General features: G+C 33.0%; 1 protein-coding gene across 1 annotated transcript; it reads right to left on the reverse strand.

Annotated features, from left to right (window-relative positions):
* Positions 1-1,284: 1,284 nt before the first annotated feature.
* On the reverse strand, positions 1,285-20,251 carry LOC126858003 (uncharacterized). Its single transcript, XM_050607999.1, has 13 exons — positions 19,718-20,251; positions 13,207-13,307; positions 9,144-9,273; positions 8,957-9,030; positions 8,517-8,777; positions 8,027-8,126; positions 7,446-7,576; positions 7,114-7,366; positions 6,970-7,037; positions 6,796-6,870; positions 6,398-6,652; positions 6,042-6,293; positions 1,285-5,620 (listed from the first exon to the last, which is right to left on the reverse strand). Exons 2-13 carry the CDS (start codon positions 13,304-13,306, stop codon positions 5,490-5,492), a joined length of 1,830 nt encoding a protein of 609 aa, XP_050463956.1. The 5' UTR covers position 13,307; positions 19,718-20,251; the 3' UTR covers positions 1,285-5,489.
* Between the last annotated feature and the right edge of the window lie 67 nt (positions 20,252-20,318).

Consider the following 20,318-nt stretch of genomic DNA (forward strand, 5'->3'; position numbering starts at 1 on the left):
ACCTCTTGTATTTACATAACTATCGATGATAGTGCTACTATCTTTGCGATCGAACTGACAAAATCGCGAAGAAAATCAAAGGAACGCGTCTGCGCGTCTGCGAGTCCTGATCGCGATTATGTTCTTTAAAATTTTTTATAATGATTTTTTATCGCAGAAATATATTTTTTGTTTATGTATGTTCTGGAAAAATACACAAACAACTCTTAAAAATATTATTGTACCAGCTCATAATCATATAATCTTAATGATAATTAAATAATATATAATAGAAATTTTCCATGAAAAATTATAGCTTTGGTAAAGAGAGTAGATAATCAACAAATTTAAAATTGTTGTTGATATCCCCAAATAAAGAAATCCAACAACGATTGTAATATAAATTCAACACAAAATGTAAAATTAATTAATTAAATATGCGAAACGAATTTTCTCCCTTAATACAAATTGCAAATCAGTTAATCATAAAAACGCTATTTCCCGTTTAACACAACTTATCTAAAAAAAAGTTTAATTTAACGGGGTTAACCGACATTGTGTTGTAGCTGTTAAACCGACTGACTTTAAATCATTCGGAATTTTGCATGCGCGAAGAAAATGAATTCGCTGCAGTCACGCGAATCGTTGTTACGTGCCGAGATTGAGCGACTGAGTTACTATTTCTTTTGCGAAATAAATCAAGCTGTGCAAAAATTAGCCCCCATTAAAATGCGCATGATGATAGAAATATATTTCTTTTTATATACGACCAGCTATTATTACGATTCTATTATACTTGCATTTCATATCCCTCTATCGTAATTTTATTTCGTGATTATTTTTCATTTTTCTGATATCTATTCCTTGAAACTTGCTTACATCATAGATATACACGTGCAAATAATGTTTATCTTTTTAAGTTTCTTTATAATTTAAGTGATCAATATATATATAAGTTAATATAAATCCTTTTGCATCGGTTAAATTGCCACCAGTTGTTATAATCCAGTTGTTAATAATCTTATATTATAACAATATTTTTCAATCTCAAATTTCATTTAAATCAATTAATTTTGCTTTCTCTTTTATATCTTTCAAAATAATTATTTTACTAGATATATTGCAAGAATAAAATGATTGAGACAAAGAATCGGCGACACTGACCTATGATTGTTTCGTATTAATCGTTATGAAATTGTAGTTCATCGGCAAATAATTTGACAATAATAATTACAGCACAACGCTATCGATTATAAGCATCAAAAAGAGAAGGAAGTATCTTGAGTCTTTGACGACACAAAAAAGTGTTGGCAATAATCTTTTTATTTATTAAGAAAAGTCTCCCTGTTATATTAGCATCGTTGAGTAAGTACCGTGTTAGTTTCGCGCGAGGATAAACATATACACTCGGCGTAGTTTGTTCTCGTATAATTCCCGCACGCGTGTAGCAAAATAAATCAGATCTTCTTTTTTTTTTTTCTCGTACGAAATTGTCGTTGCGGCGAATCGCCTTCTGAACGAGTCGTTTATCCAAGGCGCTTTACAAGTATGCCGTAAATATCGTACAATTAAATACATCGAGGATAAATAGGTCGTCTTGTTCCGTAACCGTAAGGTTTTTCAAAGAGGCTTACATTCGAACAGCGGGGGAGGGGAGAAGTGTGTGACTAATGCTTGCAATTATACTAGAATGGCAAGGAAAGCCGCATTTTCAAACCGCCTTACACGCTAATATTTATAATTACATAATTCATCACAGCAATAAACAAAATATACGTGTGCGCAAGTGGATGTACAAAACTCGTGAGTTATTATCATCTCTCTTTCTTTCTTTCTTTCTTTTTCTTTCGTGTCTCTCCCTCTCGTTTTCGCGTGAGCGTTTCTCTCGCGACTTTCAATTACTCATTTCCACACCTTATAAATTAGAGCTTACTTTAGAAATATTAAAGTTACATCGTGTAATATCTGTTTCCGGAATTCAATACAGTCATATCGACTATATGGGGGGATCGTACGCTGTGTGTAGGTATGATAATTTAATATCGTTAATGTACGCACGCACGCAGTGTGTGTATCAGTCCTGTTAAATTTTGTCAAAAACATACACGGGATCGTTTCAGTGTATAAAAGTAACCGACCGTTCATACTTTTGTGATTCGCATAAGGCATTAGAAATTGTATATTTAAGGCATATCGGTTGTCGTTTCTGTTTCGCATTTTCAAACGCGCATAAAGTAACAAGGCCTGCACTGTGTCACTATTATTAGATATCTCGTGTCTCTCAAAATAGTATATATGTATATATATGTATATATATAAAACAATAGAGTCGTACAAAAAATATAATAAAATATTAATATAATATATATGGTGAGAAAATATTAATAATTATAATAAAAAGTTTGCGACGGCAATGAACTAGGCCTCTACAGTCGAGAATTGCTTCTTGCTTTCGGAGATGAGATGCTAACGATATAAATGCAGCAGTTACAAAACTTACGTAAAATATCTATTCGTATGTATATGACTACATTTTCGCTTATCGTGTCAAGTTTCGTGTGTGTAGGGGGATTAGGACATAGCGATAAGTCCATCCTATCCGTATAAAAATAAGAATCTGTCTTCGTTATTTAAATGCTCAAATATTTAATATAATTCGAATCCATACACTTTCGCTTACTTCAACAAATCTCCTGAATTCCGGAACAGTCCATTATTTAGAAAATATACGATATATACAATAAAAATGTATTTTTAGAGTTCAGTTTCGTTTCTCTTTTGGCTGTCACATTTACGCGTACATGAAATGGATGTCACAGAGTTAATGGATGACGAAATATGTACTAAAATGTGTATCTACGAGTTCCTCTACGTACTTTTTTCTTCTATCGCTTTTTCGCTTCTCCTATAGTTATCATGTGTGGCTTTATATATGCAAGTATATATCTGTGTGTACATATATACGGGTATGATCAATAAAACTTTATATATGTACAATTGCAGTATAAATGTGTGCGTGTGTGTGTGTGTGTAATATATATGGCAGAGTGTCATTTGATAAAAATAGAAAACTATTGAGCTTCGCATGATGGACCATATTCTCAGCTTCCCTCCCTCGTTCATATCATATAGATTATTATGTTATTTTTGTTTAATACTCTCGAATCAGTACAAATTTTATAGAGATTCCAAGATGTTATATAGTCAACGTTATACCAATAGTATTTTTAAATCTTATCATTTCAGCCATATTATCTCTTCGGCTAAAATGTTAGTAATGAAAATTTATGATTTTTTATTAATACCACCATACACACACTGTCGCTATATAGTATAAAAATACTCCGAAACGCGAAATATACCAAGTTTTCAATAAAAAAATAACAATTAGTGTTGTATCATTTATGAAAATCCAAATACATTATGAGAAATATAGAGAGATACGATAAAGATACAAACTATATTTCTCGAAGTCATCCGATTTACATATGTAGATATTAATTTCCAGATTATATGTGTAAGTATTGTTAGTGATAATTGTACGCTATCTTAATTTTCGAAAATGCAATAGAAAAAAGCACACAAGTGACTCGATATTTGTACAATACGCGTTGTTTGCAAGAGATTAAATGCGTATTAAATTATCAAAAAATGTATCACCGGGTATTTAAAAGGAAATATTTCATCGTGATATATGAATTCAGCGTGGCGCGGATCGAAACTTGCTGATATTCGAGCACAATGATATAAACTGGAGAGGCCATACATTTGAATTGCGATACATATGCGAATTGCGTATGACATCGATGATAAATAGGAGGTATCAAGAATCGCAATTGATTTATTTCAACATCCACTAGCTCTGTGTCAGAAATGCAAAAGCGCTATGTATATTCACACGCGATGAATACGTATTTTAATGCATCCACAAATGTACCACAGTCAGTCGTTTATATGTTAGGCCTACCAAAAATCTTTGACGATGCACAGTGTTGTTCGATAAATTTATGAATGCAATAGAGCAATGATTTTTACCTTTAACTTTCCAAAGATGCTTTAAAACTATTAATTTCAGAACCATTAGACAATAATCTGCGAAAAAAAATGTTCCAAAGAAAATGTATCTCTTCTATACTATTATGCAATTTTCAAAGATTGGATACAATAAAGAGACTCCAGAGAGATAATAAACAATAATTAAAAAGAGCAAAAAGAACAATTAACAGATATCAGTTTACAATATTATCAAATTTAAAAAATAAGGGCCATGCAACATATTTAATAAATTAAAGAACTAAAGCATTACATATAAATTAACAAATCCTGAGTTATACAAGTAACAATTAAAAAATTAAACAAATAAATAAATTTCAAATAGGCTCAAATGATGAAAAAATCGGCAACTAAAATTAAAAAATTGATACTTTTTAATAAAATTGTCTTAATAGAATAAGCTTGAAGCTTAAATTTTGTTTAGTTTCAGTTTTTTGATAAATTTCACATTGATGCATGTTCGATTTTTACAGAAACTGACATGAAATAATTTTTTTTTTCTATTTACTAGACTTTTTCTATTCTTCGAGATTTTCTATTCTATTCCGATTCACAAACTTAATGTAACACGAGTGTCATACGTACACGGATCTTCGATTGCGAGGCCGATCTCGAGAACGTCTTTGAAAATGCACACACTTTCAGTGACAATATGCAATATCGTGAGCGGTATACTTGTTATACTCTTTTAAAAACAGTCTTTATACAATATTTTAATTATATTATGTACAATTATTGTATATACTAGCTAAAAGATAAAACCTATGTGCCTTGCTTTATTTTATATTAGATACGAGTTCAATCTGTTAAATTGTAATTACATAGCATATCCCCAATTTCACTCGAAAATAACTCAATTAAAATATCTCGATTACTTATACCCTGGTCGTATTTACAGTAGCGCGGTAATACTTAAGAATATATATGTGAGTCTTCGAGTTTAGATATTCAGAAGTGGTCATGATTTGAGGCTGTCGCGTAAACTACACACTTTCGTAATCTCAAAAATATTATCAGAAATAGAATAAAATATTCCAAATAGAATAAAATGTTCCAAATACATATGTACGATACATAAATTTGTTTGAAGTACAAAATACTATTTTGTATTTTAAAACAATTCTAAAGCAAATGTTTAGAATACTACAATTTGCTAAATTATGATAAATGTTATAAAAAATAATTGTGTACAAAACTCATGAACATATATAAATAGTCTCGTTAGAAATAATTGTGGTTACTAATTTACCTAATTAGGCTGTTGTTTCAATGAAACGGAAATGAATATATTGATAATAATTATTAGCTGCACGCTTCCCACATCATACTGACAGCTCATCGATCGTTCAATAGCTATCAAACTGTATGTAAGCTATATACACTTCCAGAAACACGCAATACCTGAGAAGTCGTGCTGGAAATTGTAGTACCTCAAGTTCTTATATAATAGCTGCAGATCATCTCCAGAGTAATACGCATAGCATATTAATAGCGACATAAGCTGCTGTACTTAGGGTAAACAAAGGCTGGGACAACGATGGAGCAAATGCTGCACTAGAAGCTGCCTTTGTTAAATCTTCACACACCCCTATAACATAAGCGTTGAATATTTATATCTTACTAGAATGTTTGCAAGCATTTAAACTCAATGTAATTTAACTTAAAGTTATGACAATGTACTGTAATTATTTTGCCATTTTTCAACATTACAATAGAAAGAAGTAAATTATTCCAGTAAGATATATTATCTAGTTATTGTTCATCATAGTTTTTTGTTCAACAGTTTTTTCATCTGTCTAATATTTGCAATATTAGAAATAATTTCTCTTAAAAGTATTATCTTCTTACATTATTTTACATTATGTTTTCATTCAATATTAATTCCTGTTATGAATAAATTTTGTAAATAATTTTAATTAAAATAATTCATTATCAAGTAAACGTTATAAGACTGTTGATAATTTGTTGGCTATTCTATAATAATTATTTGAAAATATCATTATAATTACCTCGATTTGACAGTCTATATGTATCTTCATTCTTGGATTCTCTCTGACAAGTACGCGATGGCCTAGATAGCCATAATTCTTGCTCTTGTTGCTTCTGCCTGCCACCTCTTCCCAAGACTCTGTCTCTGACACTTTCAAGACGCATAGAAAAACAAAACGTTTGCCCTAGGCTGGCTGAGAATTCGGAATTCCGTTGCGACGCTATCGTGTACCACGTCCCTTTCTCCTCCCAACTGCCATGACAAAAATAGGCTGCCAAAATATATCAAATCCTTAGTTTTCTTGCTTTTCTATGTGTGCATAGAACATATCTAATGAATTTTAAAAAGCGATCGTGTAAATTTATTCATATTTACCAATCTCTTCATGTTCACATGTATTGGCGATTATCATTTCAGTTTGATCGAGCGAGGAGCAGCCTACTTGAATGTCCGTACTCCTGCATTCCGCGTCCTCGGTGTTGTCCTGCCAAATTCGCCTTTTGGTCGTCTTTGATAAGTCACTACGCCGCTGTCGCCTTGACATGGGAGCCGACAACATATCCGATGCAGCAAAATCCATGATCTCGTATCGTCCTGGATTAGGACATTTTCTTTGATGCAAGGACGTGGCTGTAGAATGAAAACAGATGTGATTTGCATATGCATTTTGCTGTTCGCCCACTAACCCGTGAACCCGTAACAACGTGGAATATGCGGTACGCAATCCTGTATCAATATTCATAAGCGATGATGTAACATGGATTAGCACTTACTTATTAAGGTCGTATACGGCATCGTGGAAGGATCGGAGATGGAGCACGCCTCGTCTGGCATAATTGCTTTTTGATCTGCAATGAAAAAATAGAAAAATGTTTCATATACATCACGCAGTCGATTTTTAATTCAATGCAGCAATTTAATTCAATGTATACTCGAAGTATATTTACCTGATTGCTGTATCTCAATAATATGACTGTCTCTTTTGTGGAATATCATGCAAACGTAACCAATGTCGCTGCAATCATAAGTAAGAACAGATTCTATCGACTGAATATGATTAGAAGCCGCAAGAAAGTTGAGAAATTACTTACCAGCCGCTGGTGACATGAGCGACTAGTTTCACTTTATTCCCCATGCTTTCGTTCGGAGACAATTTTTCTAAATTATGACAAACAATTTTTTCTTCATGGAACGCTTCGCCATTGGCATCCTGTGCTTGTGCCTTTATTTTCAGAGTGGCATTTTTATTTGTGAAGTGATAATCCTTCGTACCGTCGAGAGAGTGCCAGTCATGGTGCTGAGTTACCCAGGCCGGATATTTACATCTACTGTGTTCCTTATCGACTGTTAACAAAAAGATATGGAAGATCAAATAAAAATTTTTATTGATTTTCAAGGAGATATTTTCATTTCGCACAATTACCTTTAGTAAGCTTTATAGTAGGTGAACCCTCAGAAACGGTGGTTAAACCATTGCAAGTCGGATCGCCAGACTGGGCAAGCAAATAAATCATCTTTCCCTGATGATGAGGCTTTTCTTCGTACAGGAAACACCTATGGGTTTGTAAAAGTATTATTTGACAATTTCTCAAATTTTTCATAAGCTATTTTATTCTCCTTTTTTATTAGTTATCGTGTTTTATGGGCATACATACATACATACATACATACATACATACATACATATATATATATATATATATATACACGCTTCATGAAAGTAATAAAAAAAATAGTAAATGAGTATGTGAAAGATGACAAATAAGTGGTTAATCATCTTTTCACCTTATCCTAGTACCAGTTATAATCTTCTAATGCCATAAACATCATGCAAAAATGTGACTTGCTGAAACTGCAGTACACAAACATCTGGTGTACAGGTGCAACGGATGTAAATAAGCAACTTGATGCATATAGTATATTATGACAAAATCGCAACAGCAAAAAGCCGCTGCTGTCACGGACTTGAAAACACGTTACTGGCATTAAAATGACATGGTTCACCTGTACATCTTTGCACTCAGAACGCTTCTCCCTCTCAAGGTTCCCACCAGATATTTATTTCGACCATCGTTCCAAACGGCAAGGCATTGTAGTTCCTCGGCTGCAAATAATCAAATATATCTTATAGAACATAAAAATAACTTTACACGTATGTGTTGCAAAATAAAATAAAGTTTATATATTATATTAGAAATGTATATTATATTAAAAAAATATTTGAAAATATTTAATTATTATAGTGTTAATTTTTTTAAAACTGTCATAAAAAAACGAATAATAACTCGCATAAAACTGAAAACAAATTTATAACACTTTTTCAAAGACTATAAAAATGTTACTAAGCAGACTACATCAAGACTATCCCATTGTATGGATAATATTTTTATAATACTCGAAAGCAACTTGACAAAATATTAAGCACTACAAATTAAATCATTCCAAACCTTATACTATAGCAAAATAGATAATACTTTAGCAACGATCAACGTACTGTTACTTTCGGTCCCATCGACGTCCGGACAGGCCTGGTACTTGAGAAGAAGCTTACTCTCGTCTGTACATTTTTCCGCGAGACTTATAGGCATTGTACATTCACCGTAACCTCGATTATACGTGAATGTGAATGACGATCCGCTAAATGGACAAGATATCGGTTTGGAATTCATGCGGAATATCGAAAAGAGCATGTCATCCGAGGAAATCGTATTACACATTTCTTCCAAACTCATTCGATCCACGTTACACCACGGGCCTAAAGAAAATGGTTTTAGTTTTAACGATTTCTTATTTCTATATGCTGCAGATTCTTTATATATTTAGCCTCTTTACAAAAAGCTGACCAATAAAAATTCAATGCTTCATAAAAAGGCTAGTGATATCGTATTTCAAATATAATCTTAATCTGTCGATAAATTTAGAGGCTGAACGTACCTTCACGATATTGAATAACGTTCTCATGTCGTCCGTTGATAATCATACAATGATAACAGTTGTCGGTGCTATAACTGTAAGCAAAATTTCCATTGTTAATTATGAACGAGTATTTGATAATAAAAAAAACATGATTAATTTAACATCTTTTCAGATCTTTTCATTATTTAGATCAGCGAGTACTTACAAAACGACATATTTGTCATCCGTTCTTTCGACGCAGACTCTATCTCCGAGAACAGTTGTATTTATAGCGAATACGGGTTTTCCATACTGGTACCATTCTCCCGTCCAACTTGATGGAAACTCACAAGATCCTGAAAGTAAGGGAGCTTTTCATTGAGAAACTTTGTCGTGATAAATTTTAATGTATTAATTCTAGAAAATATATAATTATTCTTACAATCACAATATAAAAAATCAAATAAAGCATTTATAGAATGCCAATCGCATTTAGTTTTGGATTTTTTGATAAAGTTCTCTTAAATTTTTAATAAAAAATTAAAAAAAAAGAAACTTTTTCTTAACGAAAATATCGAGGAAAAAATATTTCAAAAGTAAATATATTTTTTGTATCTAAATCTCTTTTCTTAAATTTAAACTCTGTTAAATTTACATCCAAAATGATAATGATAATAATAATAATAATCACATAAAATTTAATTTGCAATACACGCCACTAGTATTCAAAAGTATTTTAATATTTTATATATATTATAAATCATGAATTACACGTGTACTTCTGAATGCAGGATGAATCTAAAGTCAAATCTCAAAAACGAGTTTTGTTTCACGCATCACAAAATGTATAATGAATCAGGAAAATATCCTGATTGTTGATTCGTCGGATATAATGATTCTTCTACTTTAGAAACAGATTATTTCCTTCTTGATTAAACTCTACGTTCATTTGATTCAGGTGAAGAATCCAAAGGCGAAGGATTGCTTGATTGGGGGAATTAAGAGGCTCCACGTGGTCGGGGCTTTCATTAAGAAGAGAGCGGACGATTAGAAAATTGCTATCGGGCCCAATATCACGATTACTGCGGTCGGAGCGTGAGAGTCAGAATGATGAAATGAGACTGGCCAGCGTCTTCCGTTGCGTTGCATTGCGAGTGCGTAGCGAAGCGAGGAGCAACGCGCGGAATGCACGAGTTAAAAAAAAGTTAACGACTCGCTCGTCATTTCTCCAGCCTTCGTCGCCTGTTTGTCTTACTCAGCGGCCGCCTAGAATGATCTAGTGAAAAGTTGCCAGACAAGAGGATATGAGCGTTCTACCGGGAACGGTTTTCAGACGTACAAAGCAGAATGCTATCTGATAGAGAGCAAAGCCTCGTGGATGATTGAGCGCCTTCGTTCTCGGGATTCTAATGGCAGAAGAGTATCGCGTTAAGCTCTTTAGGCGCTTCAATTTCTTGGAGGCATTTCGCCAGATGCGTCCCGATAAAGTCTTTATTATTTTCCAAGATATTTTGACAAAATAAATAGCATATATATTGTGATAAATATAGTAGTTCCTACTATATAAAAATATATTTTACATTATAAAGAAAAGAGAGAAAGATATTATAAAGACACAATGTTATTCTTTATTTGATCGAAGAAAAATATGTGCTGAAAAAATATATTAATGAAGATCTCGTTATTATTGCAACATTATCATAAAAAAAATATAAGACGAAAAGGAAACATTATGTATTGCAATTAGAATAGAATTAATAGGGTATAAAAGTATGTATAAATTATCATCGAAATAATATTGAACTTTTTTATTTCACATAAAAATTGCGTAAAATATTATCTGATGAAAATCAAGCTGTCACATTTAGCTTCGTGTGTAATGACTTTGGACTTCAAAGTTGATGTCAACTCGACTTTCATGAATTAATGTCTTTTTCTATTTTGAGAAATGGAATCATTTCGGTCTGTCCTTTGGGGTTATAAAATATGGATCTTATGGGCCGTAGTCCTCTGAGAATAAGCGATAAACGCCCTTGGCCGAAGGGTTAAGGTCCAAGTGTTCGACAGTGCGTATATTTACCGGCGCGCGATGTTTAGTGCGTTCGATCGAACGCGCGCGTACATTTCGGGGTGGTTGCTTGCTTGGCGGCGCGAACGGTGGCGAATGCCAGAAATAGCCGGGGAAGAGAGGGCGGAGGGAACCGGAGGGTGGCTGCGCGAAGGGAAATGGGATACACACGCGACAACGTCTACGGGGTGTCGTAGAGAACCGATCCGGCCTTAATATTAATGACGGACACATCGGCGAAAATGTAGTCGCTGTTTTCCGAGGGGAAATTTCGTGGGAAAAGCCATTAAAGTAACAGCCGCGACATTAATCATCCCTAATTAGAGTGCTAAAGTATTCAGAAAAGCGACGAGGTTACTTAAATTTAAATGAGCAATGAAATTTCGTGGCACTCCTACATTTTTAATTTATGAAAAAAAAAAAGCGAACTCTCATCTTCAATCGCGTTTATAACTCAAAGATTATTACGTATTCGTAATTCTATAATTCAATCTAGGTAAAATCAATTGTATAATGAAGGTTCTAGGGACACCTTATATGTGTCAGACAGTGTGCGCACGTGCATCGCGCGCGGCGAACCGAGCAGCCAGCAATGTGGAACGCGGACAAAAAGGAAGAAGGGCGAGGAAGAGCCGTCGACCGTTTTAGACACGCATCTTTCGTCGGAGGAACATCATTTATCTCGACGTGGCCCGAAGGAGAGGGAGGAATAGGACATTTCGTTCCCCGACCCTCTCTTTTCTCTCTCTCTCTCTCTGTCTATCTCTGTCGTATTTGTCTTCGATGAGAAGAAGCGGCGACAGGCGACAGATACCGCGGACAGCCGCTCGACAGACGGCAGCGGCGGTTTTCTGCGTCTCGCGTCTCTCCTCGAACGCGTGGTTAACAGCTCTCTTTGAGAGAGGCCTGACGAGAGCAAGGCGCGAAGCCGTAGAAAGCGGGGGAGACGACTCGTTAACGAGCTAACGAGCACGCGGAGTCTCATATGCGCGACGCGAGCGAGTCTCGCGCGTATGAGAGTCCAAATCGGACGGAGAGGCTTGCGAGAGACACGAGAAAACGTATATAAGCAGACGATTTAACTCGGGAAAAACATGACGAATAGACTTCTTAACGGAAGTAGGGTGTGTTCTCGAGTCTACATTTAAATATGCCCTCTTCGTACAATGTGTGTTTGGTGCATTCGGCTGTCCACGTGGTAATATTTTTGAGACCGAAATGACTTTTCTCTTGACAATATCGAGACATGAATAGCTCTTGGACGGTAACTCATTAAGAAAAAGGGGTTCTTAGCGTGTTATTCTCTTCCGAAAATACCGCACGAAAATGAGTGATGAAAACTTATTTTTTGGAAATTAATTTTAAAGTAATTTTAATAAACCCTTGATTTTAATCAAAATCATACCCTGCTATTTAACATTACAGCTTTAAAAGATATTGAAACAACAAAAAAAAATATCACTTTGCAAACGTCAAATCAAATTCTGGTAGAGAACAAATTATTTCAACTCTCAATAAAAAATATCATTCTACGTATTTATCAAATATGCATTTATTTCTGAATATCATGAAATTTACCGTTATATTTGTGCAAACAAATTTAATGAAAAAATTCCAGTGATTAATATTACATTTTATTTATTTGTACAAAAAAAAACAATAAATAAAAATTTTATATGCTGCAATTTATATTTTAGCTTTAAATGTCAAATATTAAATTAATATAAACTTATTACAGAGAACAATTTAACATACACAGAATTATCGAAATAACTTTTATAAATTTTACAAAAAATTCTTGTCCCTTTATCTTTTGTACGTAATTTGAAAAAAAAAAAACGCGTGTAAATTTGCTATTGCACATAAAATAAACAGTAGCAATTTCCTTAGACATTAAAAATTAATGCCAACTGACATCGCATTGATTTGATGACTTTTGATTGCGCGCTTGACACCATTAATGCAACAGATCTTAAAGACTTAAAGTGACAGCGAACATCATGATACACCGGCATGTGAAAAGAAGACGCTTTGCGTAAGTGGCATTCAAGGACGCGCGTTATATGGGGACGAGTAGACGTAATTATTTGCTATTACTTCATTGTTCGCGCATTATCGAAGACGGTGAGCGTGCTCGGCAAGATCGAGATATACATATTTGCACACGGCACACGCATACATACGCGCGTATATATGCCCGGCGCGTTCATAAGTGACTCACCGTTTGCAGAAGGTAGATCGACCAATGGTAGTATCAGCAGCACCAACACCGACACTGGGGTGAGGAGCCCTTTTCGGCGCGGGAACGACGGTTCCTGCATCCTGGAAAATATACGCACATACTTTCATTATACGCACGTTGAAATATGCAGGGCGATCTTGTGCGCGAATTTCTGGCGCGTATATAGAGAGCATTTGCAAAAGTGTTTTATTTTTCTTCGATTATATCAGAGAGAAGTTATAAGTTATTAAATATAATTGTAAATGCAATCGCACACACTATATATCGATGTAAAATAACATCGTATATAATTAAAAAAAACCACATTTCTAATTATATTTAATAACAATATGCCCTTAAATTGAAATTCGAGCTTATTATATGTCATTGTATTATTATTACTCGATACGATATTATAAAGTTATGTATCATTAATTATAATAATTAATCTATTCAAAAATTTTTGTTTTTTAGAGGAAATAATTGTGAAAAGATACATGATTTAAACATATTGTGAATACTATTGATAAATTGTAAAATAATTAATTGTGTAAAATCTAACGTAGAAAAAATATAGGTTACATGATATAATTTCTATATGATATTATTAATATTAATATTAAAAAAATAATATTAAAAAACGGAAGAGAGAACGAACCTCGATGAGATGATAATCGCGAATGACATCGCTCGCGAATATTAAAAGTAGATCGGTACGTAAAGTAACATAAAGTAGCACGAACCACGTGTCCGACCATAAAACGCGAAATATGAATAGTGGGGATAGAAAAAAGTGACAGATATAATTCAACGCATAAAAAAAATAAGATAAATAGATGACGTGGTTTATTTACCTAGAAAATGCTTTAAACAAATATAAGAGAATTAAAAAATAATATCAAGTTAATATATAATATATTGAAATGCACATAGTATCTCGACAATTATAATGTAATAACAACAAATTAAATATAAATTAATATAAAATATAATAAAAATTTTAATTTCTGTAAAAGAAAAAATTTGGAACATGAATATATAAATCTGGAAAAAAATTTAGAGATAATGACTCTTAAATTAATGAACGGGAATAGATACAAAAATAATCGATTAGTTTTATTTAAAATTAAGTTGCCGATTATTCAAGCGAATATTTAATTATTAATCATATTATTTATTTCAATCATCAAAATTATTTTTTGCTCAAATTTAATTTGATTTCGTTGATTTAACTCTAATACGATTTAATCGATTTGTTTGATTAAAATCAGAATAACCTAATTTCTACGAAAATATTTTCAAAGTAGAGCCTGTGTGTGTATAATATTTATGCCCATTATGTTCCAATTTATGGAATAATTTACTTATTTGAACATTAAAATACAAACATGGAAAAAGTTGACATCCGGATAATTTGAAAATATGACTATAATGTCTTTCATCATGGGTATCATAAGTGAATTATTTACTTGATAAAATTGATACCTTGGAAAAGAAAGGACTAATCCCTTTCTACGTGGAAAGGGACGAATGTCGTGTACACACAACATTTCCTCACCGTACAATCGTTCTCATTCCACAGAAATCTCCCTTATGTTCATCGCCAGTAAAGCTGACGCTACGTCACGCTATATGCTCATGTGTCTCGAAACTTGATCAATTGCATGATAAAATCAATATGTTGAACAGAGAACAACTCTATAATTCTGTTTTATGACTTGCAGATTAAAAATTCTATGTTCTATTGACATATGTCCTACATACAAAAATTTTCATGAAGAAAAATTGAATGTAAGATTTTTTCAGTCAATCATCGATGATTTTATGGAAATAAACATAAATTGCATGATTTTTATAATATCAATTTTTTTACCAATATCAAATTTTTATTATATAGTTATCATTTAAACGTGATACCGTTAAATCACGAATTCTACAAAAACATCAATTAATCATTTTCACTTTGACAGAATATGACATACATATACTATATTCTAAAGAAACAGGAGCAGACAATCGTCTCATAAGGAGACAACACAATTATTCTGCACATTTCCTTTCTCCTTTCTGATCACACTGTTTCCACAAAGATCCAAGATTTACCTTACGTATGTCGCGAGAAGAAAGTTGACCACTTATACCGCACTACCTCGCCATAGATTGTCGAAAATGAACAAGCCGAAATGTTTGCCAAGAATCGACGGCCACGATCTCGTGGAAAAAGGATAAATAACAGCGAGCGATTTCACGACGCGATTTCACGAAATATACTGTCCATCGTCTATCACATCGAAATGAGAGCGAGTCGCGACGATGGGCTATAGAACGAGAAAAACATCCCGGCGATAGAGCTCGAGGCGCGATGACGAACGTCCACGTACGTATTGCCACGTGAATGGAAAGAACGGCGGATGCATTATTTAACAAGATACACGTGTACCGCTCTGCTTTGTTACGACTTACGTTAGCAATGCGACACCGATGTAAAATGATTTTGCCTCGCGTTCCGCGGACGCAAGAGCACTCATAGCCCACATCTCAACACGCACGTTTTACGCATCTGTCACGCAGTATCGATCATGACATTCCGCGCTGGAAAGATCAATCTCGATCGGATGCTAACATACTTGATATTAATAACGTCGTTGGAAACGTATATAGGCATGCATTTCGGGTTGACAATATAACTATTGAGCAGTTCGTAGTATCTTTTTGACCTTTACGAGAAAAAAAGCCTTCCGTAGAAAAAGAGGATTTTATGTAATCGTTAAAATGCAAGAGCATTATTTAATCTATTTTATGGAAAAATAAAGAAATCATTTTTAGATCTTAATTTATAAGCTTAATTTTTTAATTTAAGCTTAATTTTTTATTTGGAGGAATATATTTTTGATATGACCTGATTTTTTTGGAAAAAAGAAAAACGTTGATTTGACGCCGGAAAATAACGCTTCCTTAAATATTCATAAAAAATTGCAATTTTAGTTTTACGTCCCACTTAAAATCGATCAAAAAACGATAATTTAATTTCTATTCCTCATTATATCTCTCTAAAGATCTATCCTTTATAATGTTGCAATAATGTTCTTTCAATATTGAATTATTCTGCCATTATTCTTGTCTGTCCTATAGCAACTGTGGCTGAAACGACATTTGATAGTAGTGAGAACATGTGTTCGTATAGTATTATAATTCTAAAAAAAGTAAAGAATATATCGTTAATTGTAATTATTCAGTTAAAGTTGACATGACTAAACACTTATCATTGTAACGCAGTAAATTTTTTTAGAAATGGACACAAATATTTTCTTATTTTACATCGCGTATAATCTGTCGAGAAAAGCAACTTTAATGCAGATTTTCCGAAATGAAACTATTTTCCTCGTTTTCAGAGGCATCAACATAATGATTTGCCTTAATGATAACCTTTCTTATATTATTGCGAATAAACAAATCAACGAATAGTATGTGCTATAATTATTGACTTTTAATTAGTTTTAAAAGATTATATATATATATATATATATATATATATATATATATATATTCTGATTCTATTACTTTGAGCGATATATTCTCATAAATATAAAATATTTTTAATATTACTTTGTGATTGAAAAAGTGTCTTACATCACACAAAAGATTAATTTACATTCGTCGTATAAAATACTTTATCGATAAATCTTTTCAAAATATACATTTCTATACATTTTGCTTTATATGTAAGTGTATGCGAAACAAGTTTCCATCTTTGCTTCAACGAGATCACCGATATATTTACATTATATTTATCTTAAACGTGATCAGGTTATTGATCTTTAAGGCTGTTGAAACTCGGCATACTGAATAAATAAAGAGTAAAATAAATAAATACCAGACAGACAACATATATACATACATACATACGTACATATATACCTATATACACCGCTCTAATTTCTAACTAATAATCACGATTATTTCAAGTAGTAAATATTGTTTATTAACACTATGAATCATTACGCGCGATTCAAATATTGACAATAATGAATAACAGTATATATCTTGATAATAAATGAGACAAATTGAGTCACGTTGTTGGAAAAAACAAACATTATTTTATCATTAAAGTCACTTTGCACGCAATCTTTGCTATTAATGTACTGCATTCACTGCTCGGATCGATCTTTCGATTCTGAGAATAATAATGATGATCATTTATCACATTAAATGTGTGTGGTCTTCTCAGTCATGATGACATTAGATTCTAATTAGAGTGTGATCGATGATGACCTTTGACATTCACATTTTTATGTAACATGCTATCATTATGCTTCGTTAATTTGTATTTTAAAAAAACACAATTTATATATTATAAGAAAAATAATAAAAATAAATTTAATGCGAATTAAATAATTTAAAAATATATGTAATATATTTTTAATAGAAATATCAATTAATTGTATCAATCAAACAATAAGCGCAATAATAAACAATAATTGTAATAATGATAGCACATAACGGTGAGTTTAAAAAAAATGAAATACGTTAATAAACTATAGTGAAATAATAATTATATCTGCCGCTATCATAACGATTGTTTACAGAATGGTTTGTTTTTTTTTACAAGGTTTTTTTTATAATACTTTGCACATATACAATTAACTCAATTATTAATGACAAATTTCGCAAAAAGCCGTATCGAATATATTTTATAAGTGATATTTAAGCCCAGATTATATTTCAAACATTTTTAAATATAAGGCGATAAATTATACCTGCATTACAAGACAATATTCTCAGTTATAATTTATCAAGGTTCTACAAATGCAATACAAAAAAAAAGGAATAAATCAAGGATGAAATTGCTGATGATCTCAGGTATCTTCGGATACCCTGAGGATGACTCAGGAACAGGTCGGTAAAGGAAAACTGTCGGCTACTATCCGGAATGGGACAAAAGGCAACCGCGAAGTCGAGCCGGTTGCACCTGCGTCGGTTAGCCTTTAATCTCTCTTCTGTATCTTTATTACGGATACGATTGTATGATGCAGAGGATCGTATGTAATAAGGGGAAGAACATATCGCTAGCCGATTGAATAGCCAATCAAAGCTTGATACAGTTGATCAACCCCATGGGTTGCTTGTATAGACATTAGACCTGCTCTTTTCAATCATACTTTAACTCAATTCCTGTTCTCTCGCGTGTGAATGTATATCTGTTTTATTTTTAAAAAGGTGGACAGTATTAAAAAAAAAGATATGCCAATGATGCACAAGATTAAATGATTAAATACTAACAGAATCGATAAGTTTAAAACTGTTTTCAATCAATTCTTTTTAAAAGTATTTTTTACATTCCTCTACAATTTTTTTCTATCATTTTCTCTAGTTTTAAATTTAATAATTTTTTTCAAAAATTTAATTAAATTATCTTTCTTTATTTTAATACTTTCTTTATATACTTTATATATATATATATATATATATATATATATATATATATATATATGTTTGTGTGTGTGTGTGTGTGTTTGTAAGCTTAAATCTTGAAAATTAAATATCTATTAAAATATTTGATACTTTAAGCGAGAAAAAAGAAAGTTTTATCGTATATTTTAATTTTTGCAATTTTTTTTTTATATTTTCATATTCTTTACAATCGCTCCTAATTGAAAAAATATTAGCGTTTGACGTTTTCGTTAAAAAAATGTTAACTTGAAATTAGATAGCTAAAAGAAAAACTATAGGGAGTCTGAAATATCTTATATACTCATTATTTATGAGACGGAAAATATAAGTGTAATTAATAGAAGAGAAAGGAAAACAGCATAAAATTATATTGACAAAATATATGATTTAAATGAAATTTATATATATTTATATATTATATATCTTTCTTAACAATTGAACGAATTAAAAATGTTGTCTTTAATCTTACTTCAAAATTCAAAAATTATCCTATCCGGGATCCTTATAACAGCTGTTTAGAAATAATCATTATATGTTAAACTTCATAACGTTACATATTTAATATTATATACTTAATAATATTAAATTTTTATTTTTTTTTTAATGTATCGTAATTTGTTCGAATTTTTCTTTCTTCGTCTATGCTATACTTAACTCGCGAATTCATTAAATCACGTTAACTAATCGTGAAGGTTATGACGTAAAAAAGATCCTAATAAAAATACGCTTTAAAATCTAATCTTTTTAGCCATCTTTTCTTCCTCTTTTTAAATCGTACATATATATAATCATATATTCGTTTCATTGTTAATACAAAAAAGGTACAATTAAAACATAACTAAATAAAAGAAATCTCTAGTACAGGATACAATCGAAAAAAGGATGGGCAATAATCAACCAGAGATAAAGGCTGATCAATGCGATCGTTGCGACCGGATCGATTGACTCTAACGAGTGAATCGACAATTTTATACAGAATTGCAAGGAGAAAGCCCGTTCGATCGCAAATTATCGCTCGACCGTCCGAAGAACGTAAGGACTAAAACTCGGCGCAACTAACCTTCGCACGAAGTATCCGTCACCGTGGCGTAGATAATACCCTGGGGAAGCAATCACATGATGCACTAACAACGGACAACACACAACACGGTCGTACCGTCACCGGGTTGAATCCGTCGACGGGGCATCGGTCGAGACGACGCCGCCGCGCGATCCGTATCAGTCTCGGCACGAAGGTGACAGAAGGGAACGTACAGGACGATCCTTCGCGAGTGGCCAGGGCGCCTCTCTCTCTCTCTCTCGCTCTCCCTTCCTCTCTTTCTCCCTTTCTTTTTCTCTGTCTCGCTCCCACCCTCTGGACGAGGTGTTTCGTCGACGAGAGCCCCGAGATGCACAAAAGCGTAACGAAACGATTCTCGCGACGTACGCGAACGCGACACTTGGCTACGCGAACAACACGCCCGTTGTCGTCGGCGGAGCACGCGCGAGCGACGAAATGGGATTCGCTGACACCGCGGTACGCCCGTGCGTCGTCCTCGTTCTCGTCCTCGTCGTCGTCGTCTCTCCGACAGCGGCGGAGCGGCGCAAAGCAAGGCAGGTTAACAATGGCGGCGTACGACGTGCGCAGCGAGGAGAGGGAGAGCTAATTGACTAAAGAGCCG

The sequence above is a fragment of the Cataglyphis hispanica genome, chromosome 23 (assembly GCF_021464435.1).
Source record: "Cataglyphis hispanica isolate Lineage 1 chromosome 23, ULB_Chis1_1.0, whole genome shotgun sequence".
NCBI lineage: Eukaryota > Metazoa > Arthropoda > Insecta > Hymenoptera > Formicidae > Cataglyphis > Cataglyphis hispanica.

Coding starts and splice junctions, on each gene's coding strand:
- LOC126858003 (XM_050607999.1), bottom strand. CDS start 13,306: ATGCAGGAACCGTCGTTCCCGCGCCGAAAAGGGCTCCTCACCCCAGTG. Junction 7,367..7,445: donor TACTATAAAGCTTACTAAAG/GTAATTGTGCGA, acceptor TTTTGTTAACAG/TCGATAAGGAACACAGTAGA. Junction 7,038..7,113: donor GCTCATGTCACCAGCGGCTG/GTAAGTAATTTC, acceptor TTATGATTGCAG/CGACATTGGTTACGTTTGCA.